The following is a 23956-nucleotide window of genomic DNA, read 5'->3' as shown; positions in this document are numbered from 1 at the left end:
TTGTATGCCACTCAACAAGATGTTACGACAACCTTCTCCACCAACGAACACGAGATCACCAACTTTGTGGCCATTCTGCTCTACATGGGGATTCTGCAGTGTCCCTTCCTGGATGATTATTGGGCCATAGGCACAAGAGTACCACAAGTGGCTGACATTATGTCCTTGAAACGATTTTGACTTCTTCGACGAACCATCCACTTCAACGACAACTCCCAGCTCCACGGCACTGTAGACAGGTTCTTCAAGGTACGCCCCCTCTTCACCGCCATCACCGAAGCCTTCCGGAAGGAGCCTGAAACTCCGAAGCAGTCCATTGATGAGGTCATGGTGGGCTATAAGGGAAAGACTGCTGGGAATCTGAGGCAGTACATCCAGCTGAAACCAGATGAGTGGGGGTTCAAGCTGTTCTCTCGAGCGTCAGAGGATGGGTTCATCCACGACATGATACTTTATCAGGGATCAATGGAAGTGACACTGCAATCCCACGGCATTCCCCTCAGCCCAGAGCAGAAGACATTGACAGACACAAGCCAGGTAGTCACAGTCCTTGCCAGCACCATGACCACCTGCACCACCGCAATATTCGCCGACAACTACTTCACCAGCCTGGAACTTGTGCGGTACCTCCTAGCCCGAAACTGCAGGTACACAGGCACAGCCAGGGAGGCCCGTATTGGCATACCTCCACTGAAATCCATTCCGGAGATGAAGAGGAAAGCTGTACTTTGGGGAGCATACTGTCACACGACCAGCGATGACGGTATCCTGGCTGTTCGGTGGAAGGACAACAATAGCCACTATCATGTCCACTGGCATAGGGGTAAACCCTGTCACAAAGTGTCTGCGGTACTCGAAGGAGACCAAGAAGAAGGAAGAGGTGGACTGCCCCAGTGTCATCAAGTCGTACAATGCAAACATGGGGGGCATCGACAGAAGTGACATGCTTGTCCACCTCTATCGTACCCCCCTAAAGTCAAAAAGGTCGTACATGAGACTGTTCGCATACTGCCTGGACCTGTGTGTGTGCAACGCCTGGCTATGCTACAGGTGTGATTGCAGGGCTCTTGGGGAGACGAGGGGCCTCTCCCTGAAGGGCTTCCGGTTGGAAATATTCAAGTCTCTTAGCAGCCTGAAGTCTGTAATGCAACGGCAGTCAAGGAGCTTGACAGAGGTGTCCCCTGGAGGCAGCACCAGCACCTTCGAACTCCCAAGGCTCATCAGAGGTCAGCGCTCCCCAACTCCAGATGCCGCGGTGCGCTTCGATAAGTCCCTGTTCATATTCCCCTCTACCAGACCCGGCAGACCTGCAAGCACTGCAGCCGGAAGGAACACATAATTCGCTCAAACTTCGTTTGCCAGGTCTGTAAGGTCCACCTATGCCTCAATGCTGTGAGGAACTGCTTCATGGACTACCATGAGGCTGTGGCATAGTTCGGCAGACCAGACACTGTAGGGACAGGGGAGGTAACTTGGGCTGTGTAATGTAGATGTGTAAATGCTCAGGGTCCTTATTATGTTTGACGTACAATAATAACTTTTGTATTTTTATATAATACAATGTTACAGCTTTCATTATGTGTATTTTTCAGCCATCTATTTACATTTTCAATATTGCACAATCATATATTTTTTTTACCAAAGACAGGCATGGAGACATATGTGATCACTTCATCAAAATCATTGTTTTACCAAAACCAGGCGGGTTACCATATTTGATCACTTCATCAACCTCATTTTCAAAACTTAAGATGAAAATTTTTGAAAAATGTTCATCTATAAAAATATCTTAGAATGGTCTCTACTTTCATGATCTATGGTAAGAGAATTGAATTTCTAAGTGTTTCTATGAGTGCCCGGTAAAGGGTTAAAACTGTTTTGGTTATTTTGTTTGAAGGACACAGAGGGTTACGCTTTGACTTTGCCCTCTGCTGTTGACCTTTGACTTCTTGTTCTCAGTAACGAATCCTCAGCTCTTTCACTAAGAGAGAGAGAGCAACCCCTTGGCTGACCCTCAACTCTTTCACTAAGTTTTGTTAAAATCTGATCAAAACTATTTTGTTCACACACACACACACACACACAAAGCAAAACATAACAACTACCTCACTCTTATGGGCATAACAACATATATGGTATATATAGTAAATCCCCGTTATGGTGTTCTGTACTAATTTGTGGGCGAAGGGTGACTGTCATAACAAGGTGTCCACCACAAATTCATAAAACAGTTCCAGAATTTAGCATTTACTTGCATATCAATTAACTTTTCACTACTTAAAAAGCTTGCACCAAGTTTTTTTCAATAAGCAACAGAAGAGAGAACACCAACTTGGATAAGGCTTTGGAACCATGCTTGAACCCTTGTTTTGGACTAAGTTTACTCACTAGGGAAATGTCTGGCTCACAATACTTGTTCATCTTGACAGAAGTTAACCATAAAGGGGTTTAATTGTTGAGAATTAATTTCCATTATGCTGTATATAAATTATGGTGCCTAGTGGTTTCATGGTTAGAAATGACACAGTTACAATGATGGCCTTGCACTTTTGATCCCTGTGAGGTGACTTTAGGTTTTTCTGTTGTATAAATTGATCAAAGCAGCAGGATGGTTTATATCTGTATCAGTCCATATCATGTCCACTGTTGGACCAGACCTTCTTGGAGTAAGACTCATAGCCAGAGTTTATCCATCCTCATGCTGGTGAAATACAACTGGCGAAGGGTGTCTGTAATACGAGCAATGCATATGAAGCTCAAGTACTGTGATGGCTGTTTTAATATGTGTCAGAGTCTGTATATGTCATCGGTAGAACTGAGACAATGCGAATATCCACAAGGATATGAAAGGGCATACTACCGGCACTCATTTTAAATATACACCACAACTTGGTTTTGAATCCTAGGCCTGAAACACATAAACAGGGAGATTAGTATGCAACTGATCAAGCCACTGTAGGTTGGTAATCTACTTTGAGGTCCTGCACTTCAGAGGGGGTAATATGGGACATGTTGTTACTATGTATAGCAGGATTATAGGATCTCATGACCACTTTGCCAGATTCACCCTGTCTTACTAGTTCAACATCTAGTGCAAGAAGAAAATTAAAACCAGTAAGTACAAATACTATACATACACAGCACCAATTAAGTGCCACAAAATGTTTCTATACAACTTCAGGTTAAATTATACAAAACTGACCCACTTGCATCACCATTTATTATCCTTCACTATGTACAGTTCATAACATGTCTTTATCACACTTATCCATAAATGCTGTTGTTGTTGTTGTTGCTGTAAGCTCATGTGGATGTCTACCCAGTGGACTGCAGGCTGAAGCTGCCCTGCTCCTACAGGCCACCAAAAGGAGTTGAGGGTCATTGGATAGCCATATAAAGGTGTCCCTCTTGAACACCATCCATATATGTACTGTTAATATACATGGTACCTTTAAACTAGTAAAACCTCTCACTAATAATACATATTTCCACAGTACTCACGCTTACAACATTCCCAGAAACTCAGGCTTTAAGCACTCAGGTATCTTAACTAGTTTCTAAATTTACGTTGCTTACATTCTGGCAAACTTCCAATATAATTCCTACATCTTGTTTTTCTAGAACTTTGCCTGATATGGCATGGGTACCTTATATGTTGGGAGAGGGGGGGTGGTCATTAACCCATCATCTATCTATAGCCAGACACCTCACTTCCATATAGTGGCCACAAATGAACCGCCTCCATGTCACCCTGTCCTCCACTGTCAGACTGCCCTTTCTCCAACTCATACCCTACACACACACTACATTATCAGTACAGTATATACAGTAGTTTTCATTATAAACAATGTAATTCATCCTAAGACAGATTTTGCAAATTTCACTCACACCTTCACTACCATAATACTCTCATAAGTTGAACAAAACCATCTTGATGTTGCAAATATTAATCAGTGCTGTTCTTTGATAGTGGGCATTAATGGTAAAGACAGACCTTCTAGAGGAGTCTGGGAAAATTCTCCTATATGCAAAATATAAAACCAAGGATGTCTCAGAAAGCAGTTGCTCGAAAATCTAACTCTGATATAGCATAAAGCTGTTAATAATCAGAAATTACAGTATTGTGATTTGCTGAACTAAGAACTGTTAATAAATTATTCAATGAATTGTCTGGATATAATTTTCATTTCAGTCAGAATTCTCTAAGCTTTAATGGTGTGTAAGTGAATGGTCCATTTCACAAGACTTGCTGTTGACAGTTTTCCTCTATCATGTTGTCTCTTTGCTTTCTGGACCCTACCTCACCACACCCCTAGGCTGATAAAAGGTCAGGATGATGATGATAAGTTTCATTTTACCTAACCTTCATGCACTGCAATAAAACAGGATGCACTTCAATTCCTTGTCGCTGATACTCCTACAATCAGGCTGGGGTACAGTAATGAAGTGTAAGGTACAACATTCATATGAAAGTCTATAATTGTCTTTGTATGTACTGTCTTGTCCTGCAGCTTCTTTTCTATGTGTGACAGAGTCATGAACTATTTTTACCTTTATAACCAAAATGAGTACAGTACAGTACAGAGACAGAGAGAGAGAGAAAGAACACATTTATAAAAAGTAGTTCAGACAATCTCCACACGTTCTTAATAAAAAATGCAAAAAGGTAACTGTTGTATCACTGATCACTAACTGCAGACTTCAAATGAAATTTCTGGAAAAACAGGTCAATGTTCCTTGAGTACATTTCTGCGAGGGGACCCTGGTATGAACTTTACAACTGAAATTTGATTAAAGATACTGCTTTATTTGTTTCTCACATTCAAAGAAAGCATATAGACAGTATGTCAAAGAAGCACAGACTGCAAATGAAAGAGTTGAAAAATAAGACTGAGGGCACTACCAGAAAATGAAGACTGTGTATTATGCAGGCGATAAGAACGGAGGAGTAAATTGTTGGGAGTCAGCAAAGGAAAATATAACTGAGTGTGAGAAGCCTCGAGGTTGATGTCACAGCCATCGCTTGGTGAGAGGATTTATTGGATGAAACACAGCATCAGAAATGACGATGAAGATAAATCATCATTGTGTCACTTTTCACTTTTCATTTTAATGAAGCAAATGTAACCTGAAGAAGAAACTACATATTAAGATATAAGAAAAAAAATAATAATTTATAAACATCAATTTTGCTATTATCCACATTATGCTTCCCACATAAATTTCATCTTATGGCACTCTTATTTCTTAAGCTGTCTTCCAAAATTTCTTTCAAAGGCGGCTAACTCCTGAGCTGTCATAACTGCAATGACGTGTGTGGTCTGTGGATTCGTTGTGTCCACCTCCTCATGTGCGATTCCTGTTGCCCCACGCAGCCACCTGAGAATAGACAAAGACTTCATCATCATCATCATCATCATCCTATTTCCCACTAATACATGTATGGAGTGAGAAGTGTACAGGAAAATAACACAAAAGCAGAATTACTGTACTGTATAAACAAAGCCCGGTGAAATCGGCCACACATCCATTCAGTCATTCAAGTCTATGAAGTTGTCTGCTACACCTCAGACCAAATGATCCACCAAACATTTCCATATTTAACCCGCCGCGTGCCAGCTATTTTTAGTCCTATGGGTCACCCAAGTGCCGGCCATTTTTCGACCTTTTTTGGGGGGGGGCTAAAATGATAGATTTTGATGTGGAACCAACGAATTTTGTCATTAAAATGCTCACCGAGGCTCGGAAATGAGTTTTATTGAGTCCTGCATACTCGTGTACAGGTATAGCCGCTCTCTCAAGCTCACCACATACGTGAGAGAAAGCCGTTTTCTATGTAAGGTACACTCAGGTATTTATGCTGAGATGGTATAGCAATGTTCAGTACACTTTTCTGATTACTTATTACTTCAGCATCTATCACAATTTGTGTGTCTTTCTCACTGTGAATGCATTATCCTACATTTACTTGAAGATGGGTACAACCTGATTTCATTACGTACAGTCTTGCCACTTACAAGAAGGTATTTACAACTTGACTTCACTACATAGTCCTTACACTTACAAGAAAATATTTGCAACTTACACTTACATGAAAATATTAACAAAATGCTTTCTCTATGTACAGCACTGGGTGAGGCACACAGGCAGAGTGAGGCAGAGCGAGCGTGAGGGGGGGAGCGAGTGAGTGTCTGGCCTTGACAGCCTGGGGGATGGTAGAGGAACAGTTACCTTACATGCCTGCCTGATTTTACCAGCGAATCTTGAAAAATGCGGTCACAGTGAAGTTTTTTATTTTAGACTGTTTTAAAACGGCACTGGGACTGGCCGCGGAATTATGTCAGACAGTTTTAAACGGCACTGGCACGCGGTGGGTTAAAGAGACTAAGTGCATAACCGTGCGACAAACTGTGGTGATAGTAGTAGTAACCCTAGGTTCATCTGGAATGTGAACCTTGTGGACTACAGGCTTAAGCTTATCTTCTGATGCTCATCCTCCTCCTTTTTAGGGATAAGGAAGTAGGTGAGGGACAATGGTATAAACAGGTACTTGAGTGACTTGGTTATATCAGTGCCACCACAAGCAGGCATCTCTCTCCAGCATAATAAACCAGGCCTTCAAGCAGGGCGAGGGAGGGGGAGGGGATTGAGAGGGTCAGATGATTCTCTCACCTGCCTAAAGGTTCACTTTCTCATGGTCTGTTTTTTAATATCAGCGCAAAAAGTCATGCTGTTGTTCAGAAGTTTTGTGTTGCTTCTCAAAGTTGCTGATGCATACACCCAGACCCCCACAGCAGGCATGCAGTAGACTTTTGACCAGCTGGCTGCTATGCACGTCCAAATTCAGCAGAAAAGACCCCACCCCCCCTTTGAAAAGTCTGGCTACAGGCCTGTAAACTGTAGAATGAAACAATGAGATTTTCGCTTAGTTACCCTTGTGTCATTGCATGAGATGGAACAGAAGGACAGCTATCCACATACCATTACGTACATAAACTAAAAGTAGTAGAAGTATTTACCCTTTATCACCTCTAAATCTATAGGTCTTATAGTAAAAACAAAACAGATGAATGAACTGCATCTTGAAATGAGGCACTAGAGGATAAAATCACTGAAAGTCAACCTCCCATTAATCTGAGGAAGTATCTGGCAGTTCCATAGTCCATACATCACACTCATGATTCTGAACATTCCCAATCCTTCCCCTTGGATCACAGTCTGTGGATACTATCTTCATAATTCGGCCACCTCTAGTTTAGGTAATGTGCATATATTAGGTCTATGGTAAAGGTTCAGCCATCCTCTCATCATCAGATCACCACATCACTGTTAGTGGATGCTTTATTTTGATCAATGAACCTCCTCAGTCTCACAGGATGCTCAAACATTCAAAATGAAGGCTGGGGTCTCTTTCCTTGTAGGCCACAAAGAGTAAGGACCAGGAGCTCTGTCAATGCCTACTAACACAGAAATGTAAAAAAGTGATCACTTACCTTCTTCATGGGGCCACTGCCTCAACAATCTATAGGGTGTCCCTTAACCTGTTAACTGCCCATGGCAGTTTTTTGGAGGTGTCCGTGGTGCGGACATAGGGGTAAAAATGAAAATTCCCAAAGGCCAAATTTTGTCTTAGGAATTGAAAGAACACATGCCAAAGTATACAGTAACAAAATATTAGCTCAATATTTACCTTGGTAAAGCCATGGATGAACATCGAAGTGTCTGATTCCTAATTGGAATGTATGGTTTTCATTTTCTTTTTCGGTTTCAGTTTCGGTTTTGAAGGCCCCAACACGCTTGCATGGGTCGGCCTTGGTCACCATGGCAGTATATTCAAAATTCACCTGCACAGCCAGGGCTGTATTGAGCAGTCGCACTCGGAACAGCCCAGGCTGTATAGAGCAGTTAACGGGTTAAGTCCGGTATTATAGGGTACTGGATCTGTGTGTTGTACACAATGAGGGTCATTATGAACAAATTCTATAAAATTTCCTATGATGCTGGACTTATTGGACACCCTTTAGTATATACTTTGCCAGTAACAGCAATTAACGTGCATTACCCAACAGGACACAGCACAGCCACAAACCCCCTTGTCTATTGCACACATCCTCTTCTCCTTGACTGGATATTGTCAGATAGCTTGTCAGCATCACACATGCCAGACATGTCCAACTTCTGGGAAAATGACCACTGATAAGGTGACCCAGGCTAATACAAAGTGTTCCTTTGCTTACCTCACAAGGAGACTTGGTCCTTTTTTATCTGGCCATGACCATAATCTCACCACTCAATGGCACAGCTGCATTTAGTGATGATGTAACCACCCTGAGTGACACATGGAGTTTTGACTTATATGTCTCATGTGCACACCCTTGGTGATACTGTGCAAAGAATACCACCAGCAGAAGGGTCATGTTTGTATAAGAATGCCTTCCTGGTCCCTTGCCGTCTCATTATGGCTTACAAACACTAACAGGAGACCATGATGCCCTTGACAACACTCACCAGTCATAAACAACTTCACCAAATTTAGCAGTCCACCTGTCACTGAGGTCTGGCATTATGATCCCTCTCACATCTTATACCAATCCCAATGTCTGTTATCATTTGCCATCCCTTTGGTAGCCTCTGCTGTGGGGCAGAATATAAGATTCCAGGAGGTTATGCTATCAATCCTTTCTTGGGCTAAACCCAGGTGATTAAGCTCTGAACCCCCCAACCTAAGTTGACTATGTACAAGACTTGCATGTGATTAAGATGGTGTTGTCATCATCTTCAACCTCACTAATGTCCATGCCCTGTGGGAACACTGATTTCATGGAGGACCTGCAGTCTAAGATACTTATCTTTAGAGAAAAAGTTGCATCAAACTTTTATATGACATGATTCTTTCATAACATGAGAGATGGCCACCATTATGACTGGCCACCATATTTCCCCTAGTGGATAGAAGCCTGAGCCAGACCATACATTCTAGGCATCTAAGGACCTTCAAAACCACTGACCCAGAAAGAGACTACTGGCTCCAATCATTAGCGCTGCAGCAAATACAGTACTGAGGTTTGCAAGACTAAAGTCCCACTTTTCTCTCATAGCAAGTGAATTTGGAGGTATCCGCTTAAGTCTGCCTCTTACAAGAGTAGCTCTGTTTCCTCTTCCTCCCCACATAACACTAAGCCAACCTGCATACACAAGCACTAGTAATGATTTACACACCACAAGGGAGTGACGAATGCCATGCTGAATCGATGAAGCACACCCACTCTGAATTAGCAACAAGATATCAATGACCCCTGTGTGTAAGTTACAGTGTCTTGTGAGATATTATAACTGTAGACAAGAAGTAATGTACCATATTCTCAGCTCTGTGAGTCTGCGATGACTACTGCCTGGATGTTGTGCAAGATGTGCAAAAGCCTCTTCCTCAGGGTGTTTACAAAATCACTTGCAAAGAATGACAATGTATTTTATTTTTGCAACACCTCCTCCCCCTCTTTTTTCCTATCAAGGCACCTGTCAGGTTGTGGTCCACACCCGTTAGAATTTATGGTATCCCACCCAATCCCAAACTTTGGCATGCTGACTATAACAATAATACATCTCTACCATTTAAGTACTGTACTCCATTCTCTCGAAGTCATTTCAAGCATCCCACCATCAATACTCTTCCCATTCTTTTTCCCACATAAACAACAGTTCCAACAGTGTTCCCCACTATCTTGTACTCACTGTATCTCTCTGGACCCGGTAGGCAGAGCAAACTTCCACATTTTCCTGCCAGTGACTCTTAAGACTTCACTCTGTACTGCATCAAGAAGTTCATCTAAACCTGAAAAATGACGAGATTTACACTTTTGAAGGCTCACACTGGAAATAGAAGATTGTGATATGACATGATAGAAAGTTAAGAGTATGAAAGTAAAAATGGGAATGATAAAGGAAATCTATGCACACAAAGATGATTGGGGGGGGGGAGTGATTTATGATGGACATGGAGTAAGGAAGTCTGTTTATAACTCGGTAGAAGAGTGTGTTCTTAAATGGGATGGCCACATGGAGAGAATAGATACAGACAGGGTAGCACAAGTAGAATAGCCCTGGTCTGTCAGGGTAAGCAGACCCATCAATACCAAGCAAACAAATGCCCCTGCAAGGCCATCCCATGCAATGAACTGATGTTACCTTGTGGCAGACAGTGCCTTGTCATGGTGATGCACAGGAAAGAGTGGGCAGGTTTGGTTCCTGGATGGACACTGCATTTGTCTCTCCACCCAGTTAACAGGGGCACCATAGTAGGCTCCTTTTCACCCTGTAACATGGTTACCATCCAGCAGTGTAAATGGTCCTCTGAGTTATAGTAATGTGTTAAGCTTGCCACTCAGTGAATAATCACCTAAAGGCAGCAATACATCAAGTGAGTGCATGATGGGTGCCCCCCCCCCCACACACACACACACAAAAAAAAAGGTGGAAGGAGGATTGGTAGGCCACGAAGAAGCTGGACAGACAGAGTAAATGTGAGAGAGTGAGACCCGGATACAGGCAAAGACAGGTAACTAACAATGGAATGGAATGGCTGATGATGTATTTATTAACAGGCATACTACAAGAGTCTGGTACCCCTTTTCTTACTTAATAATCTACAAAATGACTATGACAAGAATACGTGAAGCATATTTATGGAAAAAAAAATATATATATGTGTGGTGGTTTAGATGATTCTGCTTTAAAGTTGAGCTAAGATTTCACTGACTTCAATGACTGTGTGACCCTTTTCACTAAGCATGTTGACTAACTATGAGGGTGTATGTAGGTGAAGTGGAGGGAGGAAGAGGGATGGGGGAGACTGAGGATGAGGTGGAGGGATGGAGCTGTGAGGTATATGAGGGACAGGGGAGTGAGCTAGGAGGAGGGCAGTCAAATGGTGGGTGACAGAGCGACTTGGAGGTGTTTTGTCTGCGGCCACCCTTTGCGGGATTAGGGCGTCGGGCTATAGATAGAGAAATAATAGATAGATGTTGTTGACTGTTCTTCCACCCATTTACTTTCTCTAAGCATGTTTCTAAATCCTATTACACTCCATTTTAATGTGGTAATATGGGTTCCCAGGGCCAGGATGATGATGATGATGATGATGATGATGATGATGATGATGATGATAATGATGATGATAAGTTACATGCTTTGCAAATAAAACAGCCATATCCATGTCAATCTCTTCAAAATGCTAGATTCCAAGGCTGGGCACCTACAGTACAGTAAAGTTATATGACCAGCCTACTCTCTACAGTGGTATTTCATTATCACAAATCCTCTTGTCACCTCCTAGCCAGCAAACCTATGTGCATGGTAAGACTGTCACTCTGATTTGGACATTCTAACCACTAAACATGGCACTTTATTTTTATTTTGCTGTAAGCTGTCTTCTGGAGGGAAAAAAAATAATATAGTGTACAATTACATTACCTAGTTCATATCACTAACTAAACACTTAACACTAGAGTACACCAACTGCACAAATACGTTAAATGTCCTTATCATGCAAAGAACCTAAGGCTAACTTTCATACTCAGAACCCCATCCCCTTATAAACACCTTGGCCTGTGGTTGCTGACACAAGATGAACATCATCTAACTGGTCTGAGGGCCTGGTGGTGCCACGGTCAATTTTGTTAGCAGCGGTGATGATTGGGGTGGTGGTGGGAAGGGGCAGGGCGGCCAGGGTGCCGTTTACAGTGGTGCCCTGAAGCTCATAGTCTGGGTGGCTCACATCTCGCACGTGGATCACAACATCCTGGTGTTGGGAGGAAAGGTATTGTTTTTCATTATCACTTCACAGCCCACGCATCACAACCTGAATGTGTAAAAATGCTCGGCAATGGTAAGTGTCTACAACCCACAAGTCAGACACTAAAATACATACAGTATATATACATCATACAAGACAAAATACAACTCCTCAAGGCCTCAGGAGAAATAGGAGTGGGTTTAGTTACTGATTTGATAAACACGATTATATATGAGCGTGCTGTGTCAGATGACTGGCTGAAGTGTGACTGTCAATGTATACACGAGGAAGGGTGATGCCCTGGAAATATGAAATTATGGAGACATAAAAGTTTGGACCAAATAATGAAGGTAATGTCCTGGATACAATGAATACTGATGAGATGCTGTTGGGTCTATGTCAGACAAAGGGACCACTGATGCCAAATTCACTGTCCAACAGCTTTAGGAAAAATATATAGGAAAGAAATGGGGGTTGTATTTTGTTTCTGTTGATTTGGAGAAGGCCTTTGATAGAGTCCCTATGGAGGTGGTGAACTGGGCAATGAGAAAGTTTGGGATTGAGGAGTGGCTGGTTAGAGTGGTTGTGGCTATGCATGTTGGTGTTCGCATCCAGGTGAAAGTGAATGGAGATTTGAGTGATGAGATTTCCGCGAATACTGGTGTGCATCAGGGGTAGGTCTTGAGCTCTTTATTGTTTGTCATGGTGCTTGAAGCTCTCACGTGAATTCAGAAATGGACTCCCATGGGAGATGTTGTACGCTGACGACTTGATGTTGACTGCAGAGACTGAGAGGGAGACGGAGGAATGATTTAGAAAGTGGAGAGATGGTATGGGACACAAGGGCTTGAGAATAAATGCAGATAAAACAAAGGTGATGGAATCCAGCACTACAGAACTTTCAGACACTCTCACACAAACATTCACAAAGCTTTAACCAAATCTGCAATGATCCCACTGACTATCAGCAAGCAGCACAGATCTTCTGCATACAGTACATCAGATATGAAAAATTTCATCTCTCATCATTCATAACCATAACGCCTCAATCCACATACATGTTTGTAGGGAAATCATGATTTTAGTAATTTTGTGAAATAAAGTTGGGTTACATACGGATACTGTACTTCAGACTTGGAGGATATTTGTTATGTTTCTCCCTGTTGCTCCATAACTAAGAATCATCTATGGACGAAGAAACACATAAAGTCTTTCTTGGCTTAGGAAAGCTTGGCAGCAGGGGGCAGGAAGAAACTGAAATGGTATAAAACATTTGGCAAAGACCTAGGACAAAGTTAAAGAGTGTGACCTCAGGGATAAGGGACTTGATATGGAGGCAGCCAGAGACTGTGCAACATGGAGAACTGCCATTAGGTGACCAAAGCCAATGTATGTAAGCATGTTGGAGCTTTTATAAATCATACGATACAAAACTAATGTCCTTCACTGTACATCTTGCCATATTAATCACAGCAGAGCGATGGAGAGATGCCTTTATGTGATGGCACTGATTAAACTAGGTGGCCCCAGTGCTCAATAATACAAATGTCTCTTGACTCCCTGACTTATCCCCAGAAGGAGGAGGATGGACTGCAGAAGGGCAATTTCAGTCAGCAGTACACCAGATTCACACTCAGATATGCCAACAGCAACAACAACTCACAGCACAAACAGCATCCTCAAGTGTGGCTCTGAAAGATGCAATCAGGTCGGTGGGGATGTCTTGGATGAATCCCACTGTGTCAATAAATGCAACCTCTACACCACAGGGGAGCCGAGTGCCATGTGCTGTCACGTCGAGGGTGGCAAACAGCTGGTCTTGTCCCTCTGCACGGCTGTCCTGGGTGATGGCTCGGATGAGGGAGGTCTTGCCTGTGGGTGGAGGGGCATCACACCTATTCAATTACTACAGTGCATTGTGTCTAACCTGAGGAAGATCCCTAACCCACTTCTGGTCAGCTGATAGCCATCTGTTGTCAGACTGGAAGGTTGAATTGACTCGTACACAAGGAGGCTCATTTCTGTCTCATTACTATGGTTCACTGGAACCAAAGTTCATACAACCATGATTTGGGTAGTAAAATGCATTAATGGTGGGGGTGGGCTTGCGAGGGGTAGACCAAAAACGACGTGGGATGAGGTCATTAAGTGTGACCTCAGGGTTAAGGTACTGAACAGGGAGGCCGCCAGAGATCGAGCAGCATGAAGAGCTGCCATTAGGTGACCACGGCCGACACATGCAAGCATCTTGGAGCCTTCAAATACGAAAACAAAAACGAAAATGACACTGGGAAGTACTACTATAAGAATAACATGTGGCTACAAGTCTGGTAACTGCCTATACAACCATTCTTTAGCATAAAATCTGACCACAAGTAAGCAGTCAAAACCCCTGCTGAGATTCTGACACTGTTACAAATCTTATTACACATCCATGACTTCTTTTTCTCCAGTGGTTTCTAGTAACAGCTGGGAAATAATTAGCTGGTTCTGTCACTTGGTTTACCTGCCATTCCACAGAAAATATCAAGTGTACCACGGCCATCTTCAGTATGGGGATTCCTTATGAGGAAGTAGGGCATAATCCGAACTGAACTAGCTGACTCACAAATTACGTTACACTCAAACCTCAGTTTAAGGGACCTCCATTTAAGGGATTTCGGATTTAAGGGACTCCATATTCTATCTGACAAATGGACAAGACCATTAAAAAATGATACATAATGTCTAGGTTATACTGTACACAATATGTTTCTTTATACAATAACCGTAAAATAATATTCATAATCATATAAACAAGTGAGATAAGTGAAACGATCATTGCATTTCATAACAAGATTGTCTTTATATGTGGGGGGAAGCAGCCTAGGTATAAAGATAGATAGATAGATGGATATATATGTGGTAAAACAATGGACATTTTCAAGTAAGGGACAAGTTGATTCCCCATTTAGTCCCTTAAATCGAGGTTTGAGTGTAGTTTCAAGCAGTGGGAGCAGCCCAATTCCATCTGATAGAAACAACTTGACTAAAATATACCTAATACTGTACCACATCACCGTTTGCCACTCCTGACACATTAACTCCTTCACTACGAGATGTTTCTTCTCAACGAATAAAATCATCACATAGTAAGCTTTGGCGCCTGGTGGTTTAGTGGGTAATTAAGGCACTCCAATCGGACTGAGCCAGTACACATTTATATCCAAGGGCTGGTTGGGGTTTACTGCTCATGTAATGCCACTCAGGGATTAATGAGGCCGGTCACTCTCATCTTAAATGTCAGGATCAACTTGTCTTGCCCCGGGCTCCTACGTTCCTCATGGGGCAACAATGGATTAAATGATGAATGAATGAATGAATGTAAGCAAACTAAAGTAGGCAGGCTAATGAAGTACAACTGACAGCATAAAGTCTATCTATCTATTTATTGCCAGACACCTTAATCCCATACGGGGTGGCCACAAACAAACTGCCTCCATGATGCCCTGTCCAATGCCATTTCACTACCCTGCTCCCAGCTCACACACCCCTCTCTCATATACCTCTCAACTCCATCCCTCCATCTCATCCTTGACCTCCCCTTCCCTCTCCCCCCCTCCACCTTACTCACATACACACTCCTCATCAGTCTCTCACTCTCCATCCTTTCTACATGGCCAAACAGCATAAAGTCCTAATTAAGACACATTGATTTTAGCTAACAGGTAATGTGAAGTGTATAAATGTGGATGTTTATGCCTGTGAAGTGGAGCCAGGATTCCAGGGGCTTGAATGGCCAGTGGATGAGGGTTAGGTCCACTTAATTGGGCAGGTTTTTGATAGCTCTCTTTTTATTATTTTTTTTTCTTGCTCTTATCACACTACCTCAACAATCCTTAGGAGTGAAAGAGGCTGGGATGATGATGATGATGATGATGGTATGGAAAAATAAAAAGTAGCAAGAAATTAGGCAATGCATCATCATCATCATTATCCTGACTTTTTTCTCACCTAATGACAATGTGGTATTATGAAAAAAAAAGGGAGAGAGAGAGAGAGAGAGAGAGAGAGAGAACTACAAAATAACTCACAAAACAAGGAAAGAGAAATCATGAACAAGGGAGAGCTGCCAATGGCATCTGTTTATCTATCTACAGCAGAATTTTTAGTCCCATAAGGGGTGGCCACAAACAAATCACCTCCACATCACCCTGTCCTCTGATATTTGGGTGCCCTCCCCCCACATACACCCCTTTCTCTCATGTCTCTCCATCCCATCCCTCCACAAAGACCCCTCTCTCGTGTCTTCCCACCCCATCCCTCCATATAAAACACCCCTCTCTCGTGTCTCTCCACCCCATCCCTCCACATACACCCTCCTTCTCTCTTGAGTCTCTCCAACTCACCCCTCCATAAAACACCCCTCTCTTGTGTCTCCCCACCCCCATCCCTCTATATAAAACACCCCTCTCTCGTGTCTCTCCACCCCATCCCTCCACATACACCCCCTTCTTTCTCACGTCTCTCCACCCCATCCCTCCATAAAACACCCCTCTCTCGTGTCTCTCCACCCCATCCCTCCACATACACCCCCTTCCCTCCCATGTCTCCACCCCATCCCTCCACCCCCCCCCATTCTCTCCCATGTCTCCACCCCATCCCTCCATATAAAACACCCCTCTATCGTGTCTCTCCACCCCATCCCTCCACATGCACCCCCTTCTTTCTCGTGTCTCTCCACCTCATCCCTCCACACACGCCCCCTTCTCTCCCACGTCTCCCCACCCCATCCCTCCATAAAACACCTCTCTCTAGTGTCTCCCCACCCCATCCCTACATATCAAACACCTCTCTCTTGTGTCTCTCCACCCCCATCCCTCCACACAAAACACCCAAAGTCAATGTGGTACCTGAGTTAGTATACCCGACCACAGCAACGGTGGGGAGGCTGGACCTGGCACGGTTACTTCTGACCTGCGCCCGCACCCCTGCCAGCTTCGCCAAACCCGCCCTCAGCCGCTTCTCTCGCTCGGCAACCAGCAGGCGGTCACGTTCGGATGACAAGCGCTTCCTGGTGAACAGAAACACACCTTACACTATAGCTGCTTTTTTTTCTTTCTTTCTTTCTCTCTCTCTCTCTCTCTCTCTTCTTTTTTTTTCTTTATGAAACTTAGGTACCGTACTCCCAAAACTTGACAGTGCTGCATCACAGTTACATGAAGTTCAATGAGCTTCAGTTATGAGGTAGAAGTAGGTTAGAAGCACTGGCCTGGGGGAGATGGAATACAGGTTAGAGATGTAAGTGGTAAGGAAATGAAATAGGTGATAAATTTTAAATATCTCGGATTGATGGTTCGAGAAGAAAGGTGGCTGTGGGGAGGAGGTTGGTGAGAGGGTAAAGGAAGGCTGGATAAAGTGGCAGGAAGTATCTAGGGTGGTGTCAGCAAAATAACACCACAGACAAGGAATATTAAAATTTGCAAAATGGTAATAAGGCTGGTGCTGATGTATGGGTTACAGACCTGGGCAATGAGGAAAAAAGAAATGGAGAAACTTGAAAGGTTTGGAATGAGAATGCGTAGGTGGATACTGGGTATTTCATTCAGAAACAGACTAAGGGATTAGGAAGTGGGGAACAGAAGCAAGTGTGGTGTGTATTAGTGAGATCAGAGAAGCATGGTTGAGGGTGTCAGCACCACAAGTGATGGTAATGCACACTAGCAACTAGTACGAGAGGGGTTCTGATGTGCACTGAAGAGAAAGTGCAGGAAGCATGTCACAGGGCATTAATTTTGAATAAGCAAACAGAGTCAACCACCACTGCCATATGATGCAATTTAATTGGAGACAAAAAGTATTGCACCTTCTATTAAGCTCTCCATGGGTGAGAAGATTCCTCCCATCACCATGTAAAATGCCTGGTGTGTCATAAGATGGATGAAAGCCTGCACCTTGATGGTGCCTTCAAAAAGGAAACACAGAGTGAAAAAGTTACAACTTATAACCACCATCATCATTACCATCATCCTCATTCCTAATCCTATTTCCCAGTGTCCCAGTGAGTAAACAGATCTTATGTATGATTCTACATGCAACTACTGTAACAACTACCACTACTCAGTCATCACCAGCTATTTAAGACAACATGGTGAAACTTCCCATGGGTGACTTGAACACGTGGCATCAAGTACCTGATGTACGGCAGTTCGGCCAAAGCCACCTGGAGTCGTGCCTCTCTGGTGTGGGCGTGTTGATGGAAGATGGCCAACACCACTGAGTATCTGTCCACCACTCGCATACCAAACGCTTCCTCAAGGGCCCTGAAACATGCCACAGTAACAGCCATTTATTTTATTTAAAACTCCTGAACAAGGCTGGTTATAGGATTGCCAGAAATTTTCCTGAAAAGCACTGCAGTAACAAAAAGCAACAATGAAAAAGAAACTGTACTGCTACAATATGTATCATGTATCAGAACAAAAATTTAATCTGTCAAGCTATAGCCAGATACTTTAATCCTGTAAGGGCCGGCCACAAACAAATCGCTTCCATGTCGCCCTCTCCCCCAACTTACACCCTCTCTCTCATATACCTCTTCACTCCATCTCTCTACCTCATCCTCAGTCTCCCCCTCCTTTCCCCTCCTCCACCTCACTCACATACTCAGGGGCGTACCTAGAGATTTCGGGGCCCAGGGGGCTAGGTTCTTAGTGGGGCCCCTCTCCTGCAGGGGGGGCCCCGGAAAGAACCTAGCCCCCCTCATTCTCAAACCTTATCTAATATCTCAAGCGAGGATTGTCGGGATGATAAATACAATATATATATTTTTTTATATCAATAAAAAAGCTTATAAACTTTAAGGCTTTTGGGGAGTCCCCCCTCAACTGGGGGCCCGGAGGGCAGTTTCAAACAGCCCCCCCACCCACCCCTCAGGTATGCCACTGCACATACTCTCCTAGTTAGTCTCTCACTAACCATCCTCTCCACATGGTAAAACCACCTCAATGTACTTCTCGTAACGCTTTCTATCACATCCACATCCACACCACAACACTCCTTTACTTCCTCATTTGTCTGCCTGTCTCTCCATGTGACTCCACATGCACCTCTCAAATAACTCATATCCACTGCTCTCACTCTTGACTTGTGTCCCTCCAATGAGGTCCAAGCTTCACTTCCATACGTTAGAGTTGGTACCACAATACTATCATGCAGTGACTTTTTTACATCCATGCTCACTTCCCTATTTCTTATCACTGCTTTCGATGACCCAGCAACTTTTCTTCCCTGCTGTACTCTTTGAAGTGCTTTATCCTTCAAACTTCCATCTTTACTCATCACACTATCAAAGTACAGTACTTAAATACACTCACATTTTCCATTTCCCCACTATCCAGCCTTACTTTAAATATCTTCTAATTGCAGCAACATCACTCAGCCAATCCTGACAACTTCAGCAACAGGAGGGGTTGCATACTCTTCTTTAACCTTTTTGCCACCAAGGACTCTCCTGTGCCAAATAAAACCTTCTGGTAGCTGCAAGAATAAACTAAAAAAGAAAGTGTCTGTGCTGAAGTGACTTGAATGAATCATGGGCAAGATAGATACAAGGAGTCTTCATCATGAGTCTGGCATGTTTTCTAAAATATTACAACTTTTTTTCTATGTAACTGTTACTAGCAGTGCTAACTGGGAGAACTGACAAAGCAAATTTACAGATAACACTGTACTTTAATCAGTAATTTTTCTGTAATTTACTGTGAACTCTATAATTATTAAACAAGCACAACAAAACCGTGCAACCCTACTCCACTGGAGAGAAGTCCTAGGGGCTGCCTCCCTCTCCTCTGTGGAGGGTGCCCCTTGGAGGTCTGACTTTGTCTACAGTATACTATACTTAGTCTGGATGGAGTTATACCATTGTGCAATATTTCAGGTTCATGGGAAGAAGAAGAAGAAGAAGAAGAAAACTACTAAGAAAAAGAAGAAAACTGTTCTCTGGCCTTGCTCGGGACCCCTAAGTGTCACGCCACCACAGAGAGGTCCTTTGGGGGTAGCACCCTGCCTAAAGCCTGGCTCAAGCGGAGGTGTACTATTTTGCAGTGTTTGGTTAAACCAGGTAAAAAACTGGCACTGCTTCCCCTGGGGCCATTCCTCCACAAGGGTGTGGGAGAATCCTACCCTGCCTAAAACTATTTTCTGGCAGAGTATCATCACTGTGCAGAATTTCATTTTCCTGGGTAAAAACAAACAAACAAACTAGCTATGGATACCAGCACTGACCTGGTCCAGCAAGAGGCCCACCTGTCTATGAGCTAGTCCTGGTGGAGTACCACCACGAAGCAAAATTTTATCTTTGAGAGAAAAAAGAAAAGAAAAAGTCAGTGCATACTGGGACTGACAAGGACCCCAGGGGCTGCCCCCCATGATGGTTAGCCCAAGGGTTCCATCCTACCTAAAACCTGGTTCTGGTGGAAATGTAGTTTTTGTAATGCTCCCAGATGCACACTCACAGTTGCCAGAAAATGGTTTCTGTTTCAACCACTTCCTCTTGCTCCATCCTGAAAAAATAAAACATCTCGCCTACTTTGTGGTGTAGGGGAGGGGGGTAACTTTAATAAGGGCTTGCTGTATTCAGGGAAAAAAAAAAAAACTATAGTCTATTTCTACCTGACATTAAATTTCATGAATCTTACTGTAGTTATGTGGTAAGAATGAATCTCCCTGGTTATTAGTAAATTTGACTCTCTGGTCTCACTACACATGGCCATCAACTAAGCTGAAACAGGTTAGGGTTCCTTATCAAGTTAGAACATAAGAACTATAAAGGTGATAGGGATTTCCATCTGGTTAGAGTAAACATGTTATAACTGTTAGGACTTACTCTATCTGCATCTTCCTCATTATGTCCAGGCTGATAAAGACACACGATATGGCCTTGTTGGTGCGTGCCTGTGTGGTTAGTCTCTCCAGGGTACCCTTGCCAAACACAGTCTTCCCTCCCACACTCTTCACGTTCACTACCTCCTGTAACACCACATCACAAGCACATTATTGATATCATACTAAATTACACCACCACTTCATTATATCATCACTTGGTTGTATTGTTTTTTAAATTTTCTTAGAAGGAACAGGTCGCGGCCTCCTTGCCTTTGGTTCCTTCCTCCTTGCATTAAAAAAAAAAAAAAAAAAAAAATCATACACATCATCATCAACATGACCTTCTCCCACCAAAGGATGGAATGAGGTATAACTGAGAAACAATTGGAGAGAAAGTGCAGTACAAAAGTAGAAGAACTATCAAACAGCAAGCACAATGAAATGGGCCACTCAATCATTAATAATTAACTACCATCCTAACCCTAATTCACACATGAAGGATGGGGTGAGCTATAATCCAAAAACAAGAAAGATAAAAGACTGAAGAAGTATTAAGCAGCATGCCCAGTGAAATGAGCCACACAATCACACACACACATCATTGAAGCCTCTGAAAACCAGGCTGTATCTTCCAAGCAGAGTCATTTGAGCTTAATACTTTGCATCATTCTTTATAGATAGGAGAAACACATTGAGGTGGTTTGGCCATGAGGACAGGGTGGAGAGTGAGAGACTGATGAGGAGAGAGAATGTGAGTGAGGTGGAAGGGGGGGGGAAGAGGGAAGGGGAGGTCAAGGATGAGATGGAGGGATGGAGTGAGGAGCTATATGAGAGAGGGGGGTGTAAGCTGGAAGCAAGGCAATGAAATGGCAGGGGACAGGGCAACATGGAGGCAATTTGTTTGTGGCCACCCCTTATGGGAGTAAGGCATCTGGAAATAGATAAAAAGATAGACTTCACATACACCTATAGGGCAGTCACTCCGTCAACTTTCAGTTACTGCTGTTGCTTAAACCCAGTTCACTTGGCCAAACAGACCCATCAACCATAAGTAAGCAACTGCCCCTGTGGAGTCATCCCATAGGTTCCTTACACTGTTATGTTATGACTGTGCCTTAGTATGGCATGTGCTGTGCAGTGCTCCATGTGTGAGTTACGTGGTGTGGGCCTAGTCTGCAAGTGAAGCACGTCATCTGTGGTTCCACCCAACCCAAATTTAAGGTGGTAATTGAGGAAGGCTGGGTGATGCCCTGATCTATGTTCAGTCAGGTGTACTTGATCAACTCTATTTAAGGATACCTCTGATGGGTGAACGTCAGGAGGGGAGTTTATCATACAGTACATTGCTCTGATCAAGGTGCTGCATTGCTCTGGTACTGAAATGAATATATAGCTGTTTCTTCATTGTAAGTATTGGAATGTCTGGAAATGGGATATTGATGAAAGTCTGGTAATGTTTCTGTGATGAATGCTTTATAACGGGGGTCTCCAAACTTTTCAATGTAAGGGCCACATTATATATTTCCCACATTTATGCGGGCCAAAGGAAAAAAAATTGAAAAAAAAAAAACAAATCAGTGCCAGTAATTTAATTTCCTCAAATATTAGAGGATAAACATGGAAAAATTAAAACATATCTTGTTGGAAAAAATCAGGGTAAACTAAATAGATTCCTGCCTTTAGTTTTATGCAACCAAATTAGTGTAACGAATGATACTGTCGTTTTGACTTCAAAATTTCATTGAAATCAGGTTCCAGATTAGATGAGCCAATTGTAAGAATTGATTTCAAATGATCATCAGACAAATTTGCTCGATAGTTAGATTTCACATACTTCATTTTGGAAAATGTTTGTTATACACAACTGATTGGTTGTAATGTTCAGCACATACCTACCAGAACTAGTATCTGTGCGTCACACTATCGAGAGAGAGGGAAACTGACTCGGGCTGAGCGCCACCAGTCAGCAGCCCCAGCTTTGAATAATTCAGCGATGCCAGTCGTGCGATACCGGTAATTATTTTTTCAAGGCCACCAAACAGGGATTTGTTTGGCGGGCCGGATGAAATTATGTGGCGGGCCGGATGTGGCCCGCGGGCCATAGTTTGGAGAGCCCTGCTTTATAAGCTTAGTTGTACTGTGCGGTTGTTACATGTAATGACAGGAGTAGTGTGTGTTAGGAAAGGCTGCCGGGTAGAAATGTGTGCCTCTCATATCAAGATATTCTTTGACATCGAGAACATTAAAGTGCCAGTGAGCTACAGAAGTCAACTTCCAGGTTAACAAAGGGATGTTATACCACTGTCATAAGGTTCTTTACACATAATTCATTCATCCAATTTAATAAATGTTAGTTTCATAATTTAAATTCTATGCAGTACTGTACCTTGCTTTCTCAAACACTCATTTACCAAATCCATCCATGCTGTTCTTAGTCTACCATACTTTTCTCCCCTTCAAAATCATCTGTTTTTACCCTTCTCACTATCCTATAATTTCTACCAGAGATGAAAGTCACTCTCCTGCCCTTAAATGGTAGCCTAGCTTTGGACCCATATGTTCCAGAGTGGCAAAAATGGAATTGGCAGTTATCATTTTACTACCCTAACAACAGTATACCATTTTCTCCATATGGTTGTGTCAATACAGGCACTGATGCAAATGTGGTGTGTTTACCTGAGCCGCAACAGTCACCCCCTGCAGTGTTGACACCAGCGCCACAGCCTCCTCCAGCATCAATTGTGAGGATGTGTTGGTCCTCATGCGTGGCCCCCACTTGACCCACGGCTGCAGCACCATCAACCCCACGCCGCCACTGCCTGCCCTCGCATCCAGTCCCGCCAGACCCAGCAGCCTGGATTGGTCTCGCAGGTACTCAAACTGGGGGTCGTCCAGCACCTCATCTTCAATAATATCTTCGTTGGGGCTTACAGCTGGACTCTCAGTTTGGTTCTTATTTTTGCCCACTTTTTTCTTCTTGCAGGATACTTGAGTAAGGCATATTGACCTTCCTTGTGTCAAGCTGTGGCTGTTTATAATTTTCTGTGTACTGGGCAAGTTTATAACGCTAGGGACAAAATGGCGTATATACCTAGAACTTCTATGAATTTCAAATGAGGGGCAATGTTGCAGTATGCTTACATTTTGTCTGTGATGTATTAAATTACCTAAACTACCCCTAAATACTACAGCCTTCATTCCAAAGACTCTAACAGGCAACATGTTCTTTAAAAAATATCTGCTAAAAACTCACAACACACTTCATATATCAGTGCCTCTTCAGTAACATGTCCAGAGCAC

General features: G+C 43.1%; 1 protein-coding gene across 1 annotated transcript; it reads right to left on the bottom strand.

Moving 5' to 3' along the window:
- Window positions 1-4742: 4742 nt before the first annotated feature.
- On the bottom strand, window positions 4743-23912 carry LOC145406093 (putative GTP-binding protein 6). Its single transcript, XM_080277283.1, has 8 exons — window positions 23333-23912; window positions 20658-20800; window positions 17965-18093; window positions 16684-16844; window positions 13455-13663; window positions 11599-11797; window positions 9733-9832; window positions 4743-5379 (listed from the first exon to the last, which is right to left on the bottom strand). The coding sequence occupies exons 1-8, from the start codon at window positions 23876-23878 to the stop codon at window positions 5241-5243; spliced, it is 1626 nt and encodes a 541-aa protein (XP_080133409.1). The 5' UTR covers window positions 23879-23912; the 3' UTR covers window positions 4743-5240.
- Between the last annotated feature and the right edge of the window lie 44 nt (window positions 23913-23956).

This window comes from Coenobita brevimanus, chromosome 69 (genome assembly GCF_032717465.1).
Source record: "Coenobita brevimanus isolate Jiangsu-jjx chromosome 69, ASM3271746v2, whole genome shotgun sequence".
NCBI classification, from domain to species: Eukaryota; Metazoa; Arthropoda; class Malacostraca; order Decapoda; family Coenobitidae; genus Coenobita; species Coenobita brevimanus.
The sequence above is the reverse complement of the archived record's forward strand: the minus strand, read 5'-3'. Positions and strand labels throughout refer to the sequence as shown.